The sequence below is a fragment of the Channa argus genome, chromosome 11, assembly GCF_033026475.1.
Source record: "Channa argus isolate prfri chromosome 11, Channa argus male v1.0, whole genome shotgun sequence".
NCBI classification, from domain to species: Eukaryota; Metazoa; Chordata; class Actinopteri; order Anabantiformes; family Channidae; genus Channa; species Channa argus.
The window spans coordinates 8,647,557-8,673,149 of record NC_090207.1 but is presented as its reverse complement, the minus strand read 5'-3'; the positions used below and the strand labels follow the sequence as shown (position 1 = coordinate 8,673,149).

Sequence of the window (25,593 nt, the reverse complement as noted above, 5' to 3'; positions counted from 1 at the left end):
CATAGCTGAGCCACATTTGGCTTGAGGGAGTAAGTAGTTGAGACCCTCAGTATGGCTTGAAGGTGATCATCAGTAAGTCTGGACCTGTACTTAGGCTTATTGAAGTTCAAGTTAGAGAAAAACATTTCGCACAAATATGTCCTCCCAAAAAGGCACATGGTCCACTTGAACATTCTGGAAATCTCAGGGGAGCAGGGGGTCAATTCTTTCAAAAATTGCTCAAGCTTGTCTGCTTTTCCACTCACCTCCCTGAACTTGGCTTTGAGGTCAGAGTTGCACTGCAGGTAAATAAGCTCCATTTGAAGATGAGACCCAGCCTGACTCCGAAGCGGGATGGCGGGCGGGAGCTGGGCAGGTGGCCCCATCGGATGTCCACTCCCCTTGGTGACGTTGTCAACAGAAAATCGGTGTTGGTCATTAATGCAAGTAACATTGACTTCGTCCAGTTAGAAGTCAAACATGCTCATTACAAACACAGTAAGAAGTAGTAATTCTATGACAGTTATATGATGTTACATGGGCAAGGCATAGTTGTGCAATGTTTCTCTGCCCAGCCGATGCCCCCCCCGGAAGCCATATACTCCATTGTGATTGGCAGGCTCGTTCAGCTCCAGCTTGCACAAAAAAAGGAGGTAAAGTGCCATTCAACTAAAAATTGCTGCAGCACTAACATTAAACTTTTATATGGTCCTATGGGCCACAAAATATTGTCTCGGGCCGCAATTGGCCCCCGGCAGTGAGTTTGGGACCCCTGCTCTAGACCTTTTATGTTGTTTTTTTTTCAATACAAAAAACACTTACTATTGTTAAACATTTTAATCAAACCTTTAAATGAAAAACAACATACGTGGCCAAAGTCTTAACATTATGACCCCCCCCCCCCCCCCCCCTTCTTTCTTTCACATAATGGAATGATCCTAGTGTGTCCTCACATGTGATTGGCCACATGGTGTACCCATTCAAATAAAAGTCCCGCCCGTGTCTGCAGAAGCAGCTGAAGCGAATTATCGACCCTTCTCCTTCGCTACAAAGAATCGGCTCTTAGAGCCGACTCGTTCGCGAACCACACATAACTAGTAACCACAGTATATGCATCGCGCTGTGGTTAGGGTGAAGAAATATAATAAACAATTGTTTAACATTGCTTCCAATTGTCATCCTAAAATACCACGATGGCACTATATAAGCTCCTCTTTGTGACAGTTTTTCAATATTTATGTGCAGCAGTCTCTTCTTCAAATGAAACATTTATTTCCTCTTTCATTTTAGTGTAGGCGTGACTTAATACTGGCTACTACATATGATCGTTTGACCAGTTTCTTTTTCTTGTTCAAGTGTGTGCTGCCATCTGAAGTAAACTACACATCCCGGAGTGCACCTCTTGACCCCGCAGTCTGGATCCGTGTAAATTGGCGCTGAGCTGGAGAAACCGACTAGGCCCAGACTAGGAGCAGGCTGCTTTTGTTGACCGAGGGGAAGAGGGAGCTAGAGATTATTGTGAAGAAGCTTACACCCAGGAGGCGGGCGAGAGTTGAACATATGTGCCTGTAGCAGGGGCTTTTTACGAAATGCTCGGGTTCCTACACTGAGGAAGAGCCCAGCATTGGGATTGGGTAGCAACCAGATAGCGTAACACCCCCTCCTCCTCTCTGTGGAGAATTGCGTTAAAACGAAAAGGAAAGGCCTGCGCTTTATCAATACTACAGGAATTTTTTTTATTTTTTGTTCCTATAGATTAAACGAGGAAACGCTGCTGGCTGGTGTATGTGTTTATAATGGGACACGCTGAAGGTATTGACATTGTTTTTTTTTTATTTCCCTGCATCTCTCGACTCGGCATTAAAATCTCTGCTGCTCCTTCGCTCCTCTTTAGCGATGCTTGCCATGGCTGCTGCGGCTGTTGGTGCATGTTGTTATCCCACACTGGCTGATTTCGGGTCGTTTAAGCGCAGTTTCTAAGCACATTTTCCTCTAAACTGCCAATGATGGAGGTATAATCACGCCAGACAATTTGATTTAAAGGGGCAAAGGCAGCCATATTGGCACAGGAACGTTAGCCTAGCCAACATTAGCTTTCCCTTTCATCTTCTTCCATGTGTTATTAACATGGACGGATAAACAATAACTCGAGGCGTTTAGCCATGTGTGCCAATGGATAAATAGACACATCCCGGTTATGTGTTTGGTATCTAGTTAGCTCCAATGTTTAAAACGGTCCACATTTTTTAAACACAAACCCTTTGATGCCAGGTAGCTTTAAGCTAACATCGCAGAAAGCTAAAAGATCATTCAGTGATACATTTTTGTCTGCGCAATGGATTGTTACTACAACCCCACATTTGTAACCAGGTGTTAGAGTTCACAGCTCTAGATATAAGTCTTAAGATGAAATCAGCAGCCGATGTAGCCGTATCTAGTGACCGTTACTTGACACGTTATGGATGTTTACATCACCGTTATCCACCTTTACCCTGCCTGAGTGTGTTCACACAGTAAACGACAATCTCTGGTCCTTTCATCGTAAGGCTCAACGATTTCGTCCTGATTAATTAATCATAGATAAGTAAGTTTTAAATATAAGAGGACCGTCCACTGGTAGCTGCTCTTTGTTTTGTTTGTCAGAGCAGGCGCCCATGTGTTTGTGTTGATGACATAAAAACACATAATGATCTTCACTGTAGATGATTAATGGCTGACTCGAAGAAAAGTCCGCAAAACTTAGCAGACACAAGTAGAAGCTACCTGGAATTAGATTTGTTGGTGAGATAATCGGTGGTGAATTTTGGTATAGGTTTGTCCAGTTTTGGGGGAAACAGCTAAGATTTCAGGTTCAGTTCCTGTCTACTGGCACCTTGCATTCAGACATATCTGTGATTTTTATCAGTTTCAAACCTGTTGTAATACAAGTTAATCTGCATATTACTTCAGCTGTTTTATTGAACATATGTCTATGAAAGTTTAAAAAAGCACCATCAAAATTCTTCCTGATTCCACAAGTCAACATAATGTAGTTCCTGGCTTTGTTTGATCAGCAATAAAATGCTCAAATATTTTCAGTTTACAATTATAGAGGACTAAATAAAAAAACAAATAGTTTCACTTGAAAAGCAAGAACCGATTTTGCCTACAATACTACTACTACTACTAAATGGTTCATAGTACTTAGTATACATCTTTAGTATACATTAGGCAAAGTACGATACTGGATCGCAGCCCTAAAAGCCCGTAGTCTATTGCTTCATAAATATTTTGTTTGCACCACATATTATTTTTTTGCAAATAAGGACATTTTCCATTAGTGTTAATCAAGCCAAGGATCTTGCATTTCTTATGCAATGCAAACACTTGGCTTCATCATTAGGCCACCAATATGCCATTTTACTTTAACTTAATGGTCCCTGTCTCAAAATCTATTTTTAAAATTCCAGATTGTATAATGCCTAGATAACCCTTACGGTATGTATAATATTACAGTATGTAAATATAAAGTTAATTCATGACCTATGTGATGTCAAGTTGGTGCTTCATGGTGAAAAAAAATCTCCGGTCTTCAAGAAGGATAAATGAGATGATCTTAAATACGTTTTTTTTTATTTTAATTAAAATGTTTTTTGTCTTTCTTGGATATAAAATTACCTGTGTCTCGTTTAAGCTCACTTTAATCTCTCTCAACAGGTCCAGTCAAAGAAAAAGACAGTTAAGGATGCAGGAGCCCAACAATGGATTTCTCCTTCTCTTTCATGCAAGGGATCATGGGAAATACAATTCAGCAACCCCCTCAGCTCATTGACTCCGCCAACATCAGACAGGAAGGCACCTGTGACACCGGCAGTGACCCGGGTGAGGATGGTGGCCCCTCTTATGATGCTTCCCTGGATGCAGACTTCTCATACCCGACGTCAGCATCCGAGGACATACAGCAGGTCTCCAATGGGTTTCCACCTGTTCTGGGCATGTATGAGCCGCAGGCCAAGTTTTCCATGTACTCACAGTTCCATAATGGCTCAGCAAATGGCTACGGGGCCATACGTAACTATGGAGATCACAGCCTCTTACCGGGAGAAGGGACGGTCCTGAGGGGCCCTGGTCTCCAAGAGAGACCTTTATCTCCTGTGTCTCCGCCACTGCCCACACATCACCCACACCTTCACCACCATCATCATCACCCCCATCACCACCACCACCATACACACCACTTTCACTCAAATACACCTCATATACAAACCCATCAGCACCCACAGAGTCCTCCGCCACCGCCATTGCCCTCCCAGCACCACCTGCCTCAGACACCTCACATCATGACTCACACTCTCCCCCCTCCTCCACCATTACACCTGCCCTCTTCCAGTCCTCCCCCCTCCCTTGTTGACAGTACCCCCTCTTCTCAACCCTGTCATGCCCCGTCCATCGCTCCCAGTGGGGTGCTGAAGAAAACCAGTTCTCCAGAGATCAAGCTGAAGATCATAAAGACGTATCAGAATGGAAAAGAGCTGTTTGAATCTGCACTTTGTGGAGACCTACTACAAGAATTGCAGGTAATGCATCCTGTCCAAGCTTGTCACACACACAGTTGTCTTTGTACAGTTGAGGACACTCATTAACTTAATACTAAACCCGAACTCTAATTGTAACCCAATCCCTTAAACCAAGTCTAAATCCAAAAACAGCTAATTACTATAGTCATTACTTGCAAAAATGTCATTTTAACAATGGTGTCAAATTAATTGTGTCCCCATCACTGAAGACAGTGTCTTATGTAGTATATTGTCGTTATTATTTGTCTTTTTATGGTCTTCACCCCCAAAGTTGCTCTCAGTTTAGGGGGAATACATATTCTTCTAAATAAAAAAAACAAAACACACTTGATATTAAAAGGAAGATGATTACGTGATCAATTAGTACCAAAAAATAATCTGCTACCGAATTCGTTTTTTACTGTTTAAGTAAAAATGCTTGATACTAAATTTGTGGCCCAGCTTCGTAAGTGAGAAAATAAGCTGTTTGTCTGTTTTTATTTAATAATAAAAGTAATATTTTTGGGTTTCAATCATAACAAGTTTGTTGTGATGGACTTTTCAGACTTTTCATAATAAACTATTAATTATTTATGAAAATAATCAGAAGAAAAGTGATGCACAATAATCTTTTTGGATGTGAAAGATCATTTGACATCACAAGAAAATAATGACATGTGCCGATTAGAAGTTTCTTGAGTCCAAGGTGACATTTTCAAATGTTTTGCTTTTTTCCAAATAATAGTTCATAACTCAAAGGTGTTCAGATCGTGAAAAGCAGGGAATCTTCACATTTGTCTGGAACAAGCAATTTGTGGCATTTTCCTTTGAAATGAAATGGTTCCATTATCAAAATTCTTCCAGGTAAAGTGTCTGTCCTGTATCAGTCGGCTTTATGTGTTAGCTTAAGTAGGAACAATGGCATTATTACAATAAATAAACACAACAAATAGAAATATAATCTGTTACAATGTGTGTGTCTTGGTTTGTTCTTAATCACCTCTTCAGAAACATTTACGGAGTAGAGATCTGAGGATGTTTTGATTTCAGCAAACGGTGACATCCATTTTTGTGGTACCTTTTTATGGAAAATGTAAAAGTTGCCTGATGTCTCATCTTCGCTGTTCACTTTTTTTCTACTTTCTAATCTTCAGAAGGAGTCTCAGAAGAATGAGGCAGCTCAGATGCAGTGCAGACATGAGAGGAAGAAGGAGAAGAGGAAAAAGAGCGCAAGGCTGCAACTTCAGGTCCAGGAACAGAGCCTGGGCCAGAGCCAAAAACAGGCAGGTACCACAGGCCAGACAGAGGACACCCACGTCCATCCCCAGCTGAGAGAAATATCCCCGGTCAAGACAGAGAAGCCTCAGAAGACTGTTATCAAAACTGAACCAAAGATGCCAAAGGCAAGAGTTTCATACTCATTTGCAGTTTATATTCTTTAACCTATTTGTCATTGTTTGGATTTTATTTCAACCCACGTCTCATTCACGATTAGGTTCCGAAGGTCCATCATCCATCAGTTATCCAAGAGACGGGCTTCTGTAAGGAGTTTGTGATAGGAGATCTGGTGTGGTCCAAGGTGGGCACCTATCCCTGGTGGCCCTGCATGGTCTCCTCGGACCCGCAGATGAAGGTCCACACTCGCATCAACACCAGAGGTAAAAGAACCCATCTTTTAGACATCTGCAAATTTTCTTTCATAACTGTAGGAAAATGTAAAGATTTTTCCCAAGATTGTTTTCCCAACTCTTGATGTTGCTGCGCAGGTCACAGGGAGTATCACGTCCAGTTCTTTGGCAGTGTTGCTGAGCGAGCGTGGATCCACGAGAAGAGGATAGTCATGTACCAGGGAAAGAAACAATTTGATGAGCTTCAGGCTGAGACCTTGCGCAAGACGACAAACCCTACAGAGAGACACAAAGTACGTATGAAAGGAGAAATTCTGTGAATATGAAAACTACATAAAATCATTTTTCCAAGGAGGGTATTTTTGGACGAAATCTTAAAAGAAGGAAATTAAGATAAAAATTGACTTAATTTTTTTGAATTGTATGTAGTAAATCATATTATGGAATTGGAAGCCCAGTTTTCTTGTTTAAAAAGCTAACCCTTTATATTATTAGTGTAGAAGAAGATTTTAAACAGACCTTGACTAATACTGAAGTTTTGAGAATGATGCAGATCTAGGAGAGTAGTGTCAGCTGTAATCCTTTTGAATTATATGTATATTATTTTCAGTATAAAAAAATTACTTGAATTTATTTATATATTTAGAAAACGATAATCTGTGGTGACGTAAAATCTACGTGAATATCATTGAACATTTCATTAGTTTGATTAAAAAAGTAGCAAAAAAATCATAATAGTTTGAGGAAACTAGACTTTAAAAAATGAAATATAAAAGAAGATACATTTGGGTAACCCTACATAGGGCGTCAATTTAGTAATAGTTAAACCACTTTATATCTTCTTGATGTTTTTTTCCAGCTTCTGAAGCCTATCCCTCAGCGGGAACGTAATCAATGGGAGGTGGGTGTGGGCCATGCTGAGGATGCCTTCCAGATGACACGACAGGAGCGCATTGACAACTACACCTTCATCTATGTGGACCCAGACCCTAATGAAGCCCCATCCAGCAAGAAGCCCAATGTCAGAGCTGAAAAACGAAATAGGCGCTCAAGTGGCTCAGTCGGTAAGAAGGAAGATGCAGGAGTGAAGTCGCCTGACAGAGAGCAGCCACCACGAAGGCAGCTGCCACGCAGACAGTGTAGTGTTTCCAATACAGATGATAACACACACTCCCAAGCTTCAAATGAAGAGAAGAACCAAAGGGGGGACCAGCGTAAAACCAGCTCCCCCAAAGTCACAAACACTGGTTGTGATGAACAAGTACAGCAGGACTCTCCGCCGCCAGTCAGGGCATGGAAAACAGCAGCTGCCAGAAAGCTGCTGCCTCTCTCCATCACTATGAAGAGACTGAATGTGGAGATTACAAAGTGTGACTGGCCTCTCCTGCAGAAAAAAGCACTGTCTCCAAAGAAAGACAAAGAAGAAGAGAAAGGGGAGAGAGTGGAGAGGGAGGCCAGGCAGCCAGACCTGGGATACTGCTCGCCTGAGGTTGGTGCAACTCAGGCAGACAAAAAATATTTACAGTGACTCTTGAAAGTTTGTAAACTAGAATTTTCTTTATTTTTGCATTAAAAAGCACAATCATATTTAGTCCTAGATAAACTAGGATAAACTAGATAAAGGAAAATCAATTAACCAAATAACGACAAAGTTCATATTATTTAATGTGCAAAATTACCCAGTCTTAAATTTGTGTGTGGCAAAAGTTTGTGAACTTCTGAAATGATCTAGTCATTTGAAGGGGAAGTTACAGTTAGGTGGGATTACAGTCAGATGTGAATATTGGAGGCCTGTCTAATTTAAAGAAGAGAAATTAGCATCTTCAGTATCAGTCTAATTCTGAGAACACAGGTTTGTGGAAGCGTGTGGTGTGGCTCATCAGAGAAGACCTTCTAAAGACTTTAGAGGAGGATTAAATGCTCACCAGCATGAAAACAAAAATAATTCTAAAAAGTTTCACCAGGCAGACTGGGTAAAAAGAAAGAAAATTCAGCACTTTTTTTTTTAAAAACATTATTATTATTATTAAAATCACAAACCCTAGTTGGGATGCTTTGTACAATGGAAAATAAAGAGAATGCAGTAATTTGCAAATCATTTGAAACGTATTTTTGATTCTATGTAAAAGAAAGGCAAATTTACAAATGTTAAAACAGAGAAATTTGATTGTTTTTTTGTTTTGTTTTTTTGTTTTTTTTTAATATTTTGAATTTGATGCCGTCAAAATGTGGTCAAAAAGTTAGAGCCCTGGCATGTTTATCACTGTGTTGCATTGCCTCTTCATTTAACCACACTGTTTGGAAACTAAGGACACCCTTTGTTTTAGTTTTGAAAAAAATAAAAGTTCACACACCCAAATACTCGAAAGGTTTTTTTGCATTTATGTTAAACTTATACCTCAACGAAGTGGGGGCGGTGGGGGGGCACCAACACTTTTTTCCATTCTTGCAACAACAAAGTTTAAAAGTCATTCCTCAATGTCATTCCTTGAACAAAGGTGATTTGTGAAGACCTTAGAAGAACAGTGGATGCTCATAAGGGTTGCATAAGAGTTTTGCCTTCACCAGTTTACTGTCGGGTAGATTGTGTACAAAGTGTAGATATTCAACACCATTGTTGACCTGCAAAGGTCAACGAGCTCACAAGATGCCTTAAGGAAATGTCTGGGAAATTAAAGGCCTCTCTTGCATTGGCTAATATTATTGAGTCCATCGGGAGATCATTGAATAACAATTGTGCATGGCAGAGTTACAGGAAGGAACCCAACGCACTTTAAAAAGAACATTGCTGTTGGTCTACAGTTTGCTCAAGGCTGAATGGATGAGGCTAATTGAAGCATGTTCTGTGGACAGTTGAGACCAGAGTAGAACTTTTTATTTACCTTTGTCTAGTTTTATAATTTGAGTGTAAATCAGATCAAATGAAATTCAAATTTATGCAAAAAGAGAGAAAGTTCTAAAGGGTTCACAAACTTTGACATGTCATGGTACATATGTACTATTCCTTACTGTTAATCTGAGAGGTGATATTTCAATGTTGATGCTTTCAGCAGGACAGCAGGGCTAAGCCTGAGCCCAGTCCAGAGGAGGATGAGGATGCTGATGAAGGAGAGGAAGAGGGGGAAGAGAGGAGAGGCTCCCCAGCTAGTCGAAGAAGTGAAGAGGGAGGAATGCAGCAGACGTCCTCTCCTGGATCACATCACAGCAGTCCACAAGGTAAACACAGATAAGCAGTTTGATTTTGTTTGTTTTTTATGTCAAATGACAATTGTAAGGCAGTAAGATATACTCACATAGTGTAATATTTGTATATTATTTGTATTCAGGTTCTCAGGAGAGGAAGCTGCAGAGGCGGTCTGTAAGGAGCAGGTCTGAGTCAGAGAGAGGCACAGATCCTGTCCCTAAGAAGAAAACAAAAAAGGAACAGGTATCAGTCATTCCATTTTAGTCCCCATTTGGATTCCTGCTGTGTACATGAGTTTTGCATTTCATACCCATCTGTCTTCACATTTTCTATTGCTTCTATACAGTTACCCAAATAAACAAGGCAAAAATGTCTAAAGTATGCAGACAAATGGAAAGTGACAGATTTATGAGCTTTAAAAGCTTACTAGATGTTAAAACAGACTCAGGGATTTGTAATCTTAAGAGAGAGGATTTTACAACAATGGACATATTTTTTTCTTTCCTTTTATTAGTGGAATTACACTTTTCACTCTATAAAGGCATATACCATAATATAAATTCTTTACTCTATGTAAAATTGAACAGTTTTTTTTTTTTTTTTTGCTAGAGCCCTGTGTATGAGCAAACCTACTGCATCAATGCAGTGACTTAATGTAATTATTAAGAAGGCTTTGTGAATCTATGGTGTGCTAAAGTTGATCCGAGTCTGGCAGTGTTGCGAAATAACAAAATGGCTACTCCATTAACATAATTTTCTTTGTTTAATCTCTTCACAGGCTGAGATGGCTCCTGAGACCACACTGAGGACAGGCTCACAAAAAGGTAGGAGGCGAGAAAGTAGGATTATCTACCTGTGGTCGGTTCGTCTTCTATTTCCTAAAGGGGAAATTCACCTTGTTATGATTGTTTAGGTGCCAGTGAAATCTCGGATGCCTGCAAGCCCTTGAAGAAGCGAAGCAGAGCGTCAACAGATGTTGAGATGGCTTCTTCTCAGTACAGAGACACCTCTGATTCTGATTCTAGAGGCCTCAATGACCCACAGGTAGCCGTTGAAAACATGTACAGGAATAGCTACAAATAAAGAGAGGAAGGCACTACATTTGTCCTACACATAGCATGTTTAAACATAAATCTAGTGGCAAAAGGAAAGGAGTTTACACAGACTCTACACTTAACTGCAGAGATGTCAGAATTTCAGTCTTCTAAACATCATTGTGTGCATTTAACTTTGCATATTTGCTTTCTTTAATTACCAATTTCATCAACGTTGAGGACATTTACACAATCACCAAAACATAACAACTGACGCTAAAATAATAAGTAACAGTTCAATAATTTGTCTCTACCCTGATCACATTACGTATCTGCCTGGATAATCTACTCAACTTGAAAGAGTTGCTGAATGGTGACTTAACATTTGCTACTTCTTTGCTTTACGAGAAAAAGGATTCCTTAGCATAAAACACCTTAATGTACACGCTCCTTTTTTTCAAAGGGTTTATTTGGGAAGAATCTCGATAGTCCGGCAGCAGCAGACGCAGATGCTTCAGACACTCAGTCTGTGGACTCTGGTTTGTCCCGTCAGGACAGCAGCAACGGCAAAAGAGACACCGTATGTCAGGTCAGTGCTGCTGCTCATGGTTCATTTATTAATGTGTCTCTTCCTCTGAAATATGATGTTCTCATCCTTTTTCTCTGCTTTCGTGTGTAGATCTGTGAGGTGTATGGAGAGGGTTTGGTGGTGTGTGAAGGGGAATGCAACAGACGGTTTCACCTGGAGTGTCTTGGTCTGACATCTCTACCTGAAGGCAGATTTACCTGCTTGGAATGTAAAAATGGTGAGCAAATCAGAATGAATCAACTACATCTTTATTACCACAACTGTTGTGTTCTGCTCTACTATAACAAACTCTGTCATTCTTTTTCTAGGCAATCATCCTTGTTTCAGCTGTAAAACAGTGGGCGGAGAGGTGACGCAATGCTCTATGTCGGGATGTGGTTGTTACTACCATGACGAATGTGTTCGGAAACTCTCAGGCACCACCAGCAGTACCAGCGGAGGTTTCTCCTGCCCTCAGCACATCTGCTCAACCTGCTGCCTAGAGAGAGACCTTCAACGAGCCAGTAAAGGTAAAACAGACCGTTGTTCACAGCAATGCAAAGTTTGAGCAATTGATAGTGTTTGTTACAGAGGCATATTAGTAGAGATGAAAGTAGATTGAAAAAGACACACAAACTTTAATAAGTTCACCCTGAATTAAATCTTGTGCTGCAATCCTGCACAATATATGGTCCTGCTATCAACATCTGGTTCTGCCTCAAACTAAAAGTGTTAATTTGGTTTGAGATGGGAGGCACGTGGAGGCTGCAGACCCCGGAGAAATTTAAAGTAATTGCCATGTTTCTGAAATGTGGTGATGATGATGATGATGATGGTGCTGCATTCTGATCGTAATGTCCCACTTGAAAAGGAGGAACCGAAACACTTTGTGCACAACAACAACAACCTAATATTGAGTTGGTCCTTCTTTTGCTACCAAAACAGCCCTGACCCATCAAGGCATTGACTCCACTAGACCTCTGGGGCATGTGTTCTGACACCTTTTGATTGGAATCAGTATTAACTTTTTCATAAATTTGAGCTCCTTTCGTTTATCTGGACGGACTACGTGAGTTAGCCTTCGCTCCACAGGTGCATCAGTGAGCCTTGGGCGTCCATCATCCTGTTGCCAGTTCACCAGGCTTACTTTCCTAAAACCAGTTTTGATAGGTCCTGACTACTGCAAAGTAAGAACATCCAACAACAGCTGTAGTTTTTAAAGTTGCTTTGATCCAAGCTTCAAGCCATCAGAGTTTGACCCTTGTTATTGTTGCTCAAATATTTAAGCTTGCTCATATATTCCGCTTCTAATGTTCACTTGTTGGCTAATATATCGCAACCTCTTCCATTTAGGGTTATTCACTTTACGTGTCAGTGGACATAATGTTATGGCTGATTGGTGTAATTTAAAAATTAACCTTAGATGCTGAGGTGCACCACTAAAATCAGCGACATGAGGCTTGAAGGTTCAGTGACAAACCACATTTTACATTATTGTTGAACTTCTAAAAGTGAAGACTCTGAGTCCCAGTTGTCTTGCCCCAAAAGGGGTCATGTTTTTTCGTCTAATTTCATTTAATTACAGATGGAACCCGTAAAGAAATCTGACCTAATTCATTGTAAAAACTGCAATGTGCTGCACAGCTATTTGATTTGTGTGACTACACTGATCACTGACTCTTTTCCTCCTTTGCTGTCCAGGTCGCCTGATTCGTTGTATCCGCTGTCCCTTGGCCTATCACACAGGAGACAACTGTGTGGCAGCGGGCAGCGTCATCCTCACCCATCACATCATGGTCTGCAGCAATCACAGCAGCGCCAAGAGGAACGGCCTCCTCACCTCCCCAGTCAATGTGGGCTGGTGCTTCCTGTGTGCTAGAGGTAAGTTCTCACAGCGACACACACGCTAATAGCCTTAGTCTCCTACAGCTGTGACCATATAAAGATGGAGCAAATGTTGTTAATTTCACCACGTTTGATTATTTTTGCCTCCAACCATCTCTGAGTTCAGATTTAATGACAAAGAAAAAATGTATTTCTTCTTACTTGCACTGCACATTGGTGCATCAACAAGACCTGATCACCATTCTCATTTGTGTTTGTTAGTATTTTTTTAAAGCATTTTTGATACAGTAGTTAGACCTAGTGAATCAAAACTAAACCCTAATAAATTTTATATACATTTTATATTTATATATTTTAATATTATATGTTTAATGTTTGCCATTTGTTGTTCATGAGTAGCAGTGCTGTGAAATGTTTGTTATCCATCACGATGCTAATACTTTGAATGATACAGACCACATTGCACTCCACTGTTAAGAATCTATTTTCCAGGTTGATGAGTGAGAAACACAGATTTTACCTACCCCCCCCTGATTTTTTTTTATTAAAAAACAAACTTTTACCCAGTTTATATATGACTTTTTTGTCTGTCAGACAGTAAGTTGAGTGCACTGTTTGGCCTTTTTGTTTTGAGACAATTTTTTTTTCACTTGTTTCTTTCTCGTGACATAACCGTGTGTGAATGTGCGTGTGTATTTGTGCTTCCTCTTTTTGTGAACTTCGGGTAATTTCGAGTTTGACTGAGGCTCACCCCCGTCTCTTCCTGTGTGTCTTGTGTAGGGCTGTTAGTGCAAGACCTTACTGACACCATATTAAGTTCATATGCCTATAAGTCCCACTACCTTCTGACTGAGTCAAATCGTGCTGAGTTGAAATTACCTATGATTCCCTCTCCTTCGTCAGCTACCAAAAAGAATGTTGGGAAAGGTAACTGAACAGTTTTTCTCTTTCTCCTTGTCCCACTGCTCTGTGTTTGTGTTGTGCCTGCTCCCATTCTGATTTTCCCTTTGTATGCGTCTTTGATTTCAAAGCCTCGAGGTGCAAAGTAAATTAACTGATTAAACTTGCAGTTAATTTTAATGCAGAGCGGCACAAAGTAACCCCAGCTAAGTTCCATAACACATTAACAAATAACAGTGGGCCTCATGCAAGACCATCTTTGTATATTCATCCCACCCACTTTCTTTAGCTGCTGTATGACAAATCAATTTTGTCAAACCTTAACAGTCAAGTTTTGATATTTTGACATGTCACAATATAAAAAGCACATGACAAAATCTTTTTTTTTTTAGCTTTCTGGCTCCTAATATTGTACCTACTGGCTCACAGTCAGACCAAATCATACCTACTTTAATTCCACTCCGTGGCAAAAGCCGGAGGGGGAAAATTGTGCAGACCGGTTTATAAAAATAACCTACAGGAGCTAGTGGGCTAAAATGGCAGTCTTCAGAGTTGTAAGTTAAACAGGACATTATCAAACATTTTCATTAAGCTCTGTCACCACCTTCTTTCTTACTACAGCAGATCTCCTTATCTGCTGCTTGTATTATATTATCTCCAGTCATAGAGCAAGAATTTAAACAAACGTTGTTTAACAAATAAAACGTCAAACTGGTTGGACACTGGAGAACGTTACAGTTTTGCAGGTCAGCATTGAATCAGATTGAAGAAAATAAAACCAAAGCAGGCAGGTCAGTTTTCATAGAAATAAAGAATTGTCTGGATAAAAGTTATAAATTCAATGCTCATTTACTTAGTTATTCTTAAAAATTTAAGCAGATCTTCTTCAGCAGATAACACTTGTCCTCAGGTGACAGAGGACAACTGAGGACATCCATCCCGTTTCACATTTAACATGGGGTTTTATGACCACATAAAACCCCATGTTAAATGTGAAATGGGATGGAAAGTGTACCACAGAGTTCATAGTGCTAACAGTTGGTATGTCAAATTAAAACACTATTATAGAGGACTGGCTCTGACCTAGTTACTGCACATTTATGTGGCAAAATTGATAACCCCTTTACAACACCAGAAACAACTACTTTGGTTCTACAGAGTAAGCAATATTTTCCTTTTCCTGGAAATAAACATTTTGGCTTTAATAACAGCCTCAATGACAACTACTGTAAATGTGAACTTAATTTCACTGCAGATTAACACTAAACCCGGTAAATCTGTCCCCCTGGCTATGTCTTTGGTACGTGACTTAGAAAGATGGTATCTAGAAGATAAAGTTTTATTGTTGGAGGCAGCAGTTGAAATATAGCATAAATTAAACTTTTAAAAAGCTTTTAAAGAATAAGGTTAAGTAGCAGGTTTGCCTTGTCTTGTTGAAAATAATTTTTATTTAATTATATATTTGATTTTAGCATTATATTTAAACTGTAAAATACATTGTTTTATGTTACTGCATTATGATACTAAAAACAACCATAATTTCTTCCTGTACATGATACAACAGATCTACATGGCTTGTGAATTGTTTTTATATCCATTTAAATACCCATAATTGCCAAGAAATTGATGAATCTGTTAAATTACTTTTTTGTGCAAATACAAATATATGAACACATTTGTTCTAATGAGTGGTTATTGCATGAGGCCCATTGTGAGAATATATCTGGGTGCACATCTCTGTAGCAAAGTTATAAACACCATAAATGAAATTCTTGTTTCGGTGAGTAAAATTCCTCTGCTGGGAAAATATAATTGGTCATTAAATGTCCAGTAGTTAAGCAGCTGTGTGTTGCCCTAATGCGGGGCATTATGTTGCTCTGATGTTGGGTGAGTTCAGATTCTGTCTGTAAAGTGTGGAACACACTGCTGCTGGTGATGCATTGCTACTCTGCTTGAGCACTTTGGGCTTTTTTATTTTAAAGGACTTGTTCAGCCTCACCTTTTAATGCTGACTGCAACTAAGTTTTATTTTTCACTTAAAATTTGAAATGAAATACAAATTTGGCTCATCTCATTTTCATGAGCTTTGACCTGCCTTGGATGGAATATCAATTTGGACAACATTTTTGAAATTAATCATTAATTAAACATATATTTTGAAGATAAACATTTTGGAAATTGCAGTAGTATAAATCTATGATTCCATGCAAGCTGGTCTGTGCAGGATTCAATATGTGTGGTGGGAAAAGTTTGCTTTACTGGCAGGACTGCATGCCTGCTTTTTTTTTTGCCAATAATTTGTTGTTTGAGTATAACCCTGATTCATTGTTAACTTGCTAGCTCATTTTTATTCCTGTGCTGCAGCATGTATTTCCCATGGACTGGTCTTGGTACAGTGCTCTGAATCTGATTGCCAGACATGCTCTTACTGCTGCAGTATAAGCTGTAACTCACCTGAAAACCCGATTAAAGGGTTTCTCACCATGTTCAGTCTTTTTCATGCAGTATAGCTGTCACAGGAGCTTTCACTCAAAAATAAAGCTTCTTAATTTTTATGTCAGTATAATGGCCAAATGTTATTCTTGTAGCTTTCAATGCAGCTACAATGTTTTTTCAATGTTTTTCTCCTAGAAGGAGACTATTTTTATATAATTCTTAATTGTGCATTTAGTCTTTTCTTTTCAACTTTGCTTGCCAGCTTCAGTTTATTATTTACACTTTTGTTAGGCTTGTCTGCAAATGAGATTCAGAGTTTGTCCAGGTTTTAAGATGCATCGCCTAATCATACACTCCTCCTCTCTTTGCATACCCATGTTCCACAACACATACACACACACACACACACACACACACACACACACACACACACACACACACACATACATATATATATATATATATATATATATATATATATATATATATATATATATATATATATATATATATATATATATAAAAAACACACACATCTATACACACATTGTACATCCATACAAATGTAGGAGGCAAGTTACTGTGCTGCGACTCATGCCCAGCTTCCTTCCATCCGGAGTGTCTGGAGATGGAGATGCCAGAGGGTGCGTGGTCCTGCAGTGATTGCAGGGCAGGGAAGAAACCTCACTACAAACAAATTGTTTGGGTGAAACTGGGCAACTACAGGTATGTAGAGAGGACTGATTACAGACTGCTGACGGTTGTGCAACTGTCTGTTTGCGGTAGTTACATTTGTCGTAGTATTAGTAACTGATATTTTCTAGTTTTTTTTAAATCAAAATCCATGAAAAGACCAAAACTATTATGACAAATTCTGATCTAACTTATTACTACATAGTACTCACTAAAGCACCAAGTGCAAATTACTCTGCTGCTAAAAAGTCCACCAAAGAAAAAGATTGTTAAGACCAACAATGCCCAGCTTTTCAATTATATTATTATATAAATATTTTTTTGTTAAAGCGATTTCTTTCTTTAATAACATTAACATCATTTGTTTTTATCACAAACTTCTCTGGGCCTCCTTTTCTCCCTTGTTTACTTTGCAGGTGGTGGCCAGCTGAGATCTGCAACCCTCGCTTGGTGCCATCAAACATTCAGAGCCTTCGCCACGATATCGGTGACTTCCCTGTCTTCTTCTTTGGCTCCCATGACTACTACTGGATCAATCAGGGCCGTGTCTTCCCCTATGTGGAGAATGACAAGAACTTTGTAACGGGTCAGATCAACATCAACAAAACCTTCAAGAAAGGTAGTTTGTTTAAGACAAAAATTTGTTTTGTTTTTTTTCTTCCTGTAAAACTTGGCAGGAGTGATGAATTTTTGAAATGATGTTGGGTTTTTTTAGCTCTGGAAGAAGCAGCCAGACGGTTTCAGGAGCTTAAGGCACAGAGGGAGAGCAGGGAGGCTCTAGAGCAGGAACGTAACTCTCGCAAGCCCCCGCCTTACAAATTTATCAAGGTAATGACATTTTAAAATCTCAAGATAATTGACCCAACAACTGTGTGTTGTATTAAGTACCCAGTATTTTTACTTATTCATTGAAATTGATTTATTGTGGCAGTCCAACAAACCTGTGGGGAAAGTGCAAATGCATGTAGCTGACCTGTCAGAAATTCCACGATGCAACTGCAAACCAACAGATGAGCATCCCTGCAGCGTCGACTCCCAGTGTCTCAACCGTATGCTGCAGTACGAGTGTCATCCACAGGTTTGTGTGCATTTGTATTCTTCCTTGTTTTGATTGCCAATTAAACCAGTCAGACAATCATGACAAGAGTATCTTGTATGTTATTATCTTTATGTTGTTGTCTTCAGGTGTGTCCTGCAGGAGATAGGTGTGAGAACCAGTGTTTTACCAAGCGACTGTATGCAGAGACAGAAGTGATAAAGACAGAGGGCCGTGGCTGGGGCCTCAGGACCAACCAGGCTCTCAAGAAGGTGGGTGTTAATGCGTAGTACTCTCACCCAAAACAGCATCAGCATGACACAGTTATTAATCAGTAAGTACTTTTATCTTAAACCAATCCTAAATCATTAATGGCTTGGACTGTTATGCATTTCTTAATGAGCTCCTTATAATTAAATCAATATATCCCAAACTGAAACAAAACAGACATTAAAAGTCAAGTGTAAATGGAAAATCCAACCTACAGTATACGAAAAATCAAACATTATGAACCAGCACTGCTCTCTGAAAGGTCTTCACAGTCAATCAGGAACTGTAGGTTAGTAAAAATGAAATGTTCTTTATTGACTTCAATGAAGTCAAGAGGAGAAGAATACCAAAATATTGGTTAAAATTCAAAGCATGAAGTTTCCATCAGGGGATTGAATGACACTCTTCTGTGATTTGTTTTTTTGTTTTTTTTTAGCCAAGTGGTAGTAAAAGAAACAGTGGCAGAGATGAAAACAATTTCAGCCAAATATGTCTGACTTTGATTGAATATAGAATGCCAGTAATTGAGTAGTGTGTGTGTGATGTCTAAAACAGTGTAAAATGTGATGATGTTATTTTGTCCAGGGTGATTTTGTGAAAGAGTACGTGGGAGAAGTAATAGACTCAGAGGAGTGCCAACAGCGAATCAAACGTGCCCACGAAAATCACGTGACCAACTTCTACATGCTCACACTCACCAAGGTAACACTGTTTGACACAAAAAATATGAATGATTGCCCCCAAGAACAGACTGCCAAGGGTTTTGAAAGACCCTGTTACCTTAATGTCTGCTTTTTCTCGTAGGATCGTGTGATAGACGCTGGCCCTAAAGGAAACTCGTCTAGGTTTATGAACCACAGCTGCAGTCCGAACTGTGAAACCCAAAAATGGACAGTAAATGGAGACGTTCGCATTGGACTCTTCGCCCTTTGTGATATAGAGGCTGGTGAGTCTACACGGAAAGACAACACACGTGTTTGCCACACAAGCTCGCAGAGCATGCTAGATGATCTGTTGGATGTTTCCTTAATGTTCCTGTAGGTACTGAGCTGACGTTCAATTACAACCTGCACTGTGTGGGCAACAGGAGAACATCTTGTCACTGTGGATCAGACAACTGCTCTGGATTCCTCGGGGTGCAGCCACCGGTAAGGATATTTACCCCTATTCATCTTGAATCTAGTTGTACGGTACTGAGAGTTACCTTTTTATAATGTTTGCTCCAGAGTGCTGTGGTGATGGAGAAAGAGGAGAAGGCCAGAAACGCCAAGCTGAAGCCGAAGAAGCGGAAGCTGCGACCGGATGGCAAGCACACGCACGAGTACTTCTGTTTTTGTTGCGGCGAAGGAGGAGAGCTAGTGATGTGTGACAGGAAGGACTGTCCAAAAGCGTACCACCTGCTGTGTCTCAACCTCACTAAGCCACCATACGGTAATGACAAAATGACCTTATACGTGTGTAATTCTGTAACAATTTTAGCTATAAAGTATAACATTTTCCACTTTCAGGTAATTTAAGTAGTGTTTATAATTTTGTCCATGTTCTGTGGACTTTCCCTGTTGCACCATTTCTAATGATGACAGCTCAGATAATGCAGACATTAAAAATGTATTCTCACTTGTTACTATAGCCTAACGTGTCACCATCTTTATCTTGATTGAGACGAGTAAAACTTTAAAGTAAAATGTTTTGCATACTATTGTATACACTATAAACTGTGTTTACTGTCTCCATACCAACCACTTTTCCTCTTGTCTTCAGGGCGCTGGGAATGTCCATGGCACGACTGCAGCATTTGTGGCACTCCAGCCTCATCTCTCTGTGACTTCTGCCCTCGCTCATTCTGCCGAGATCACGAGGGGGGGGCGCTCACAGCCTCCACCCTGGAAGGTCGTCTTTGTTGCACCAGTCACAACCCCCTAAGTCCCCTGGTCTCCAACTCCAGCTCTGCCCAGCTGCACTGCTCTGCTCCGAGCCCCGTGAGGGTCAAAGAGGAGCCGGAAATGGAGCTAACCAAGCAGGCAGCAGAGTGACACGGCAGCTCCCTAAATACCTCATTCCCTGTAAAGTGTGCTCCTGTTGGCTCCGATCACCTTCTGATCTGAGGCAGTGCACTTACGAGAGGGAATACAGTGTTTTTTGACCAGTGCGACGGCCTCAATTCAGGGCCGGGACACGTCGACCTTCGCAGAATAACTGGAGTGTTGGCAGGGGAAGTGTCAAGGCATCATTCCTCCTGTCTTGCCATAAAACACCACCATTAATGCTCTCCACAGCTCGCCTGCACCCATCGGAGGGCACAAACCACCACCTCATTAGGTTTCTTTTATTATTTTTACATCTGTTGATGAAAATTTTAAGTGTTGTTACGTTGTCAGCTACCGGCACTTTGAAGAACCCAATGAGTGAGGTGGTGGTGAGAGGCAGAGAGAAGGAGGAGGACATGTAAAGCTCATCCTCTCTGCCAGGGCTCTGCTCCTCTCCCTGTTTACCTGCTGTAAGCTGTGGTCAGCATCTCAAACATAGGAAGGTTTTGCGGAGATGAGCCAGCTTTTCTCCATCACTCCTGACGTGATCTGTCATTGTATTTATCTCTTCTTCTTCTAGAAAAAAAGGAGGAGGAGTAATTACAGATTTTGTGCAATTTTTTTCAGGACAACACTACATTCCAACCTTAAACATGGTTTTAATATACTTATGGGTATAGATGAATATAATTATATACAGTATCTATGTTTGTTAATGTTTACAGACAGATTCTCTCACTTCATCTCAGTGAGTTGTGTATTATGTTTGTTTGTTTGTTTGTTTAGGTGTTAAGCATTACGCAGACCTCCTTGTGAAAATAGTCCTATTAAGGTGAAATATATTGGTATATAGTGTAATGTTATGACATTACAGAAGTACTTGTGATTTTCATATTGCCAGTCTCACCTTTGTGTACATAATTGGCTCATAATATTGTAAAGTACTTAAAGATCAGGAGGGATAGAGCCTCACCTCTCTGGTTGTTCCTGGAAGAAGGAAACGTTTTTTGTTTTTGTTTTTTTAACATAAGATCATAAATCGAAATAGATCATTTCTTAAATTTTATTTTCATTATAAGGTCTGTTCAGACATTTCCTTCAAAATATTGTGTTGTAGATGAGGGACCCAGCTTGTGATCACTGGTGCTGTCTTAAAGTATTGTTAACCAGCTTTGAAGGGTGACTTCACCAATTTTCATTTGCTTCCTATATGGTCTTGTTTGAGGAATACATGTATATTAGTGATAATAAACTTATTCTGCCTTCGCTTTATCTAAATATTTCTTTACTTCTCGGGATGACCTCTTTCAGAGGAGTTTTTAATTTCAGATGCCATCATCTGAAGCTAGAGGTGTTGACCAAGATTAACAACTCTGTAGCAACTAGATGACAAACATCAGAACTGAAATACAGACAAACTCCTTCATTTAACATCATCCAAAAGAGCTTTTCAGCAAAAGAGGACAAATCTTTTAATACATAGAAGGCAGAGGGAAATTTAAAATCATTCATATACATGAACCCCTCAAACTAGGGCGATAGGAGGTTGCAAAATTGGTGGGGTCGCCCTTTAAGTTAGAATTTGGCTGTAGGATCTGCCCAGATGCAGTCCATTTTAATAACATTGTGTACTGTGACCGCTTTGATGGGTTTTATTTTCTCTTTTTTATCATTTCTTTTACTTCTGGTTGTTTTATGTTGCCAAACTTTTCTGAAAAGCACTTTCACACAGCTTGTTGCTACACCATTTAGCTACGTCATACATATACAGAAATGTATATTAAAAGAAGATATGACAAGTGTTTTGAAATTGATACCTCTTCTCCTTGTAGTAATATCAGACTTTAAACTGTGTTGTAACTTCTTTCTTCTCTGTCAAAAATGTGGTGAGTGCTGGGCACGATTGTTTTGTTTTGTTTTTCTCTGTTTTTGGTTAGTATTTGTTTTTATTTTGATTTTTTTGGCACAAGTAGGAATGACTGCCAGCCTGGCTTTGTTTGTACAAAAAAAGTCCTGTGTGTTCTGGGAGGGGGGAGGGGGGATGGGGCACGTCTTCATTTTTCACCTCAAGGCTGGACTTTATATAAAGACACAATAGTATAACAACAGTCCAGTCCAGTATAATGTACAAATACAAACTTCTGTACAGTGTTTTTAATCGCTCATCTGTCAGATCCAAACTTTTTGTATTTATGGCACCACATTTTATACCAATTTCTTTTACAAACACCAGTGCAGTAATTTGTCTCCACCACCACCATGGTGTAAGTGAAATAGACTATTTAAAAAACATAGGGAATTTTACATAATATATCTGTATCTAGTCATTGCATATTTTTTTTTTAATATTTGGTGTAATGATTCCACAATTAGTAACAGCTGCTGCCCATGAACCTGTATATTACTGTAATTGTTGTTTAAAAGCAGTGTGAAGCAGTTTAATATTGGAATATATACATTTCTGTTTTAGAGCCGTTTAGTGCTGTTTTAACCTGGATTCCAGAGATTATCACAGGGGGAAGCTTTTCCGTGGCCTTCATCCTTTTGTTTGTGATTCTTTCCTTATTACATGACAGTTTGTTTGTGTGTCCTGTCCTTAAAATGTTTAGGCCTCCTGCAGTGGATGATGTTAAAAGTCGAGCCGCAGGGAGAAACGGTGCCAGTGTTTTCAAATAATTTCATTTCATATTTGGTCTGTTTTAAATGTAAGAGTAGACTCTCTCCACTAACATTTTCTTAGGGCCACCAAGCTCCAAATAATACAGTGGTGTAATAAATCATCCTTCGTGAAAGGTATAATGCTCAATTCTTGTTAAAAACTTTCTCTTTCCTAAAGTGTTAATTCAACTGTATGAAAATTGTGAAAGATGCAGTGTATCCATCTATCTATCCATTATCTTACCTGCTTATCCTGTTCATGGTTGTGTGGGGCTGGAACCTATACCAGCCCTAATTAAGCGAGAGCCAGAGTAAACCCTGGACAGGTCACAGTCTATCTCAGGGAGATGCAGTTTATACTGCTGTTGAATTGTATTGTGTTACATTGACTGTCATTTCTGTTATTCCCATTTATATCAGGGATGAGAAGCTAAATAACAAACACACCTCTGTGTAAGATTATCCAGTTCAACAGCAGCACAAAGTAGCGTCTCTAAAATGATCATACAGTCGAACCAACACCTCTCTAAAACAAAATGGAACATTACCACCTTCGTGGAGTAGAAATAACTGAAACACTACTGAATGACACTAGGCTAATTTTAGCTATATCTAGCTAATAAACTGACAACTGAGTGCAACTACGGAGGGTAAAAAGAAGGGGAGTCACTAAATGCAGAATAGCAAAAATATTCCAGACAAGACTGAAATTATATATTAATGTAATATATAAAATTACTATTTTTGCATTTACATTTTTTTTTTTATACAAAAATGTTTAAGTACCTTGTTAAAATACACAAAATCTAAAAGTTTGTTAAGCATAAGATGTCCATGTCACATGAATATTTGCTGGACAGTAAGGTCTTAAACCTGCATTAAATATCTTAAATGAACTCCACTCAGTGGATTCATAAAGAGACAGAAAAACTCTGTCCGTCTCTATGACAATAAGTGCTGTACACACATTTACCATATTAAATTACATTGCATTCAGAGGGTCCTCTCTTTTTATCCTTTATCCATTTTATAATTTTTATCCTAATTGACCCATTTCCTACTGTTTTAATGGATGTAGGGGAAGAAAGACAACTTGCTTATTCTCTTGTGCAACTCGGCACTGCTCCCAAATGTTGCCAAACTTTTTATTATTACTGATTCTTCATCAGGTAGGTGCATCATTAATGCACTTTTTTTATTTGTAAACTCAAAATGGTCTGTTTAAACTTGAATTTTCATGATGTTTTTATTTATAATATATATATTTTTTGAACATAGGATTCATATATGTGATTATCAGAGCGAAGGCATCCATGACTCTTGTGTCTTAAGAGAAATGTCTCTCTTATGAAGACTTAACCTCTTTCTTTTCAAGGGTACTGTTCAGCTGGAATGCATGCTTCCATCAACAGACACTGGTTTAATCTCAACATGCCTAATTTTAATGCCAATGTTTTTATTTGTGTTTTTTTTTATATAATTTTTTTTTTGTTTTGCACAGAGATTCTGCAAAACCAAACAGCCTTTTTTATTTTTCTGCATTTGCAGTTTGCCTGATCATTCATTACTTTGTGCCAGTTTGTCCTTGTCTGCCCCTCTCAGCTGGTACAGCAGCAGTATTACATTCGCCAAATTTAAATGTCTCTTAATTGAATTCACTTAAAATACTGTCTGATGTATGTGTTTTTTTGGTTTATTCTCAGTGTAGTGCTTATATGTTTGAGAAGACAGCATGTTTGTTGTCATTTAAGTGACCATGGCTTGAGGGGAATTTTTTCGAAGTGTCCAGGAATTTTATAACTGTTATTATTTTTTTATAACACTTAAATGTAGAATGGACCACCCCCACCTTTGTATGTTAAACGGTATGTTTCAGTTCACTGTGACGTCATTTGGTTTTTGTACAATGTTGATGATTATCACTGAGTTTTTTGTTGAAATGCTGCCAGGGGAGAAATAGCATTGGAAATAATTAACAAATACACCTTCATAAGCGCTCATCTCTTTTTACTTGTAGTAAAATGGCTTACAATAACTAACTGGGGTCATATGTATCTCTCTTGGTGTTGCTTTAATTAAAAGTGGATGAACACAAAATACCATGTTGATTACTGTTCAACCTGTGTTATTGCATACTGCATATTGTTGAAGAACCTGTAAATAGTTTGCATTGAACTTGCATAGGATCATGTTACTGTGGCGTGCTCTTTTTGCCTGTACAATTCTGCTTCTAAATGTGTGTGACTGTTGAGATGACACTCTTTTTGTACATGACTGTCTTTTTATTTGACAGTATTGATTCTGTCCTTTTTTCATTCTAAAGTTGAGTTTGAAGAGTTCAGACATGCCTGAAGTTTCACTTTAATAAAGCTGTACTCTGTCTCAGTGAAACACTCACTGTATGTGTTTTTTTAATTTTTGTGAAAACACTTTGGTATATGTAGTAAAAACACACATAACCCACCTTCTTAAGTGTCCGTAGGCAGATTTTACCGTGTGTTCACCAAGCTGATGACAGCTGAGCAAAACTGTTTAAAATAAATAAGAAAATTAGCCAGTTCTATTATTATTATAATATCCAGCTAATCAATAATTTAACACGTTTTCTAAACAATTCTAAATGTGTGAATAAACATTAAACATTACTTAAAATTTCACTGATTACTCTCCACTTTCTGCTAATTATAGTTCAGTTCTAGAAATAACTGTGAGCTTTTGTGGGCTCTTGGAAAAGATAGGAAACACCTTTTAGGTTCTGACAAAGCATAAAAAAACAAACAAAAATGAATTAATGGAGAGG

The 25,593-nt window shown here is 39.1% G+C and overlaps 1 protein-coding gene across 4 annotated transcripts; it reads left to right on the top strand.

Moving 5' to 3' along the window:
* Positions 1-1,311: 1,311 nt before the first annotated feature.
* Positions 1,312-24,600, top strand: nsd3 (nuclear receptor binding SET domain protein 3). Of its 4 annotated transcripts, none has more exons than XM_067521089.1 (25): positions 1,312-1,791; positions 3,676-4,535; positions 5,669-5,917; positions 6,010-6,172; positions 6,281-6,435; positions 7,002-7,631; positions 9,196-9,358; positions 9,469-9,569; positions 10,105-10,150; positions 10,240-10,370; positions 10,824-10,949; positions 11,040-11,166; positions 11,258-11,458; positions 12,630-12,809; positions 13,554-13,700; positions 16,679-16,835; positions 17,219-17,421; positions 17,518-17,630; positions 17,734-17,880; positions 17,988-18,110; positions 18,694-18,810; positions 18,913-19,054; positions 19,150-19,256; positions 19,335-19,539; positions 19,870-24,600. In XM_067521089.1, exons 2-25 carry the CDS (start codon positions 3,720-3,722, stop codon positions 20,139-20,141), a joined length of 4,821 nt encoding a protein of 1,606 aa, XP_067377190.1. In that variant the 5' UTR covers positions 1,312-1,791; positions 3,676-3,719; the 3' UTR covers positions 20,142-24,600. The 4 variants fall into 4 exon arrangements, with proteins under 4 accessions (XP_067377190.1, XP_067377191.1, XP_067377189.1 ...); XM_067521090.1 differs by having other exon boundaries at positions 1,313-1,791; positions 9,193-9,358; positions 13,677-13,700; XM_067521088.1 differs by having other exon boundaries at positions 1,313-1,791; positions 9,193-9,358.
* Positions 24,601-25,593: the final 993 nt, after the last annotated feature.

Coding starts and splice junctions, on each gene's coding strand:
- nsd3 (XM_067521088.1), top strand. CDS start 3,720: ATGGATTTCTCCTTCTCTTTCATGCAAGGGATCATGGGAAATACAATT. Junction 9,570..10,104: donor AGAAAACAAAAAAGGAACAG/GTATCAGTCATT, acceptor ATCTCTTCACAG/GCTGAGATGGCTCCTGAGAC. Junction 11,459..12,629: donor CCTTCAACGAGCCAGTAAAG/GTAAAACAGACC, acceptor TTTGCTGTCCAG/GTCGCCTGATTCGTTGTATC.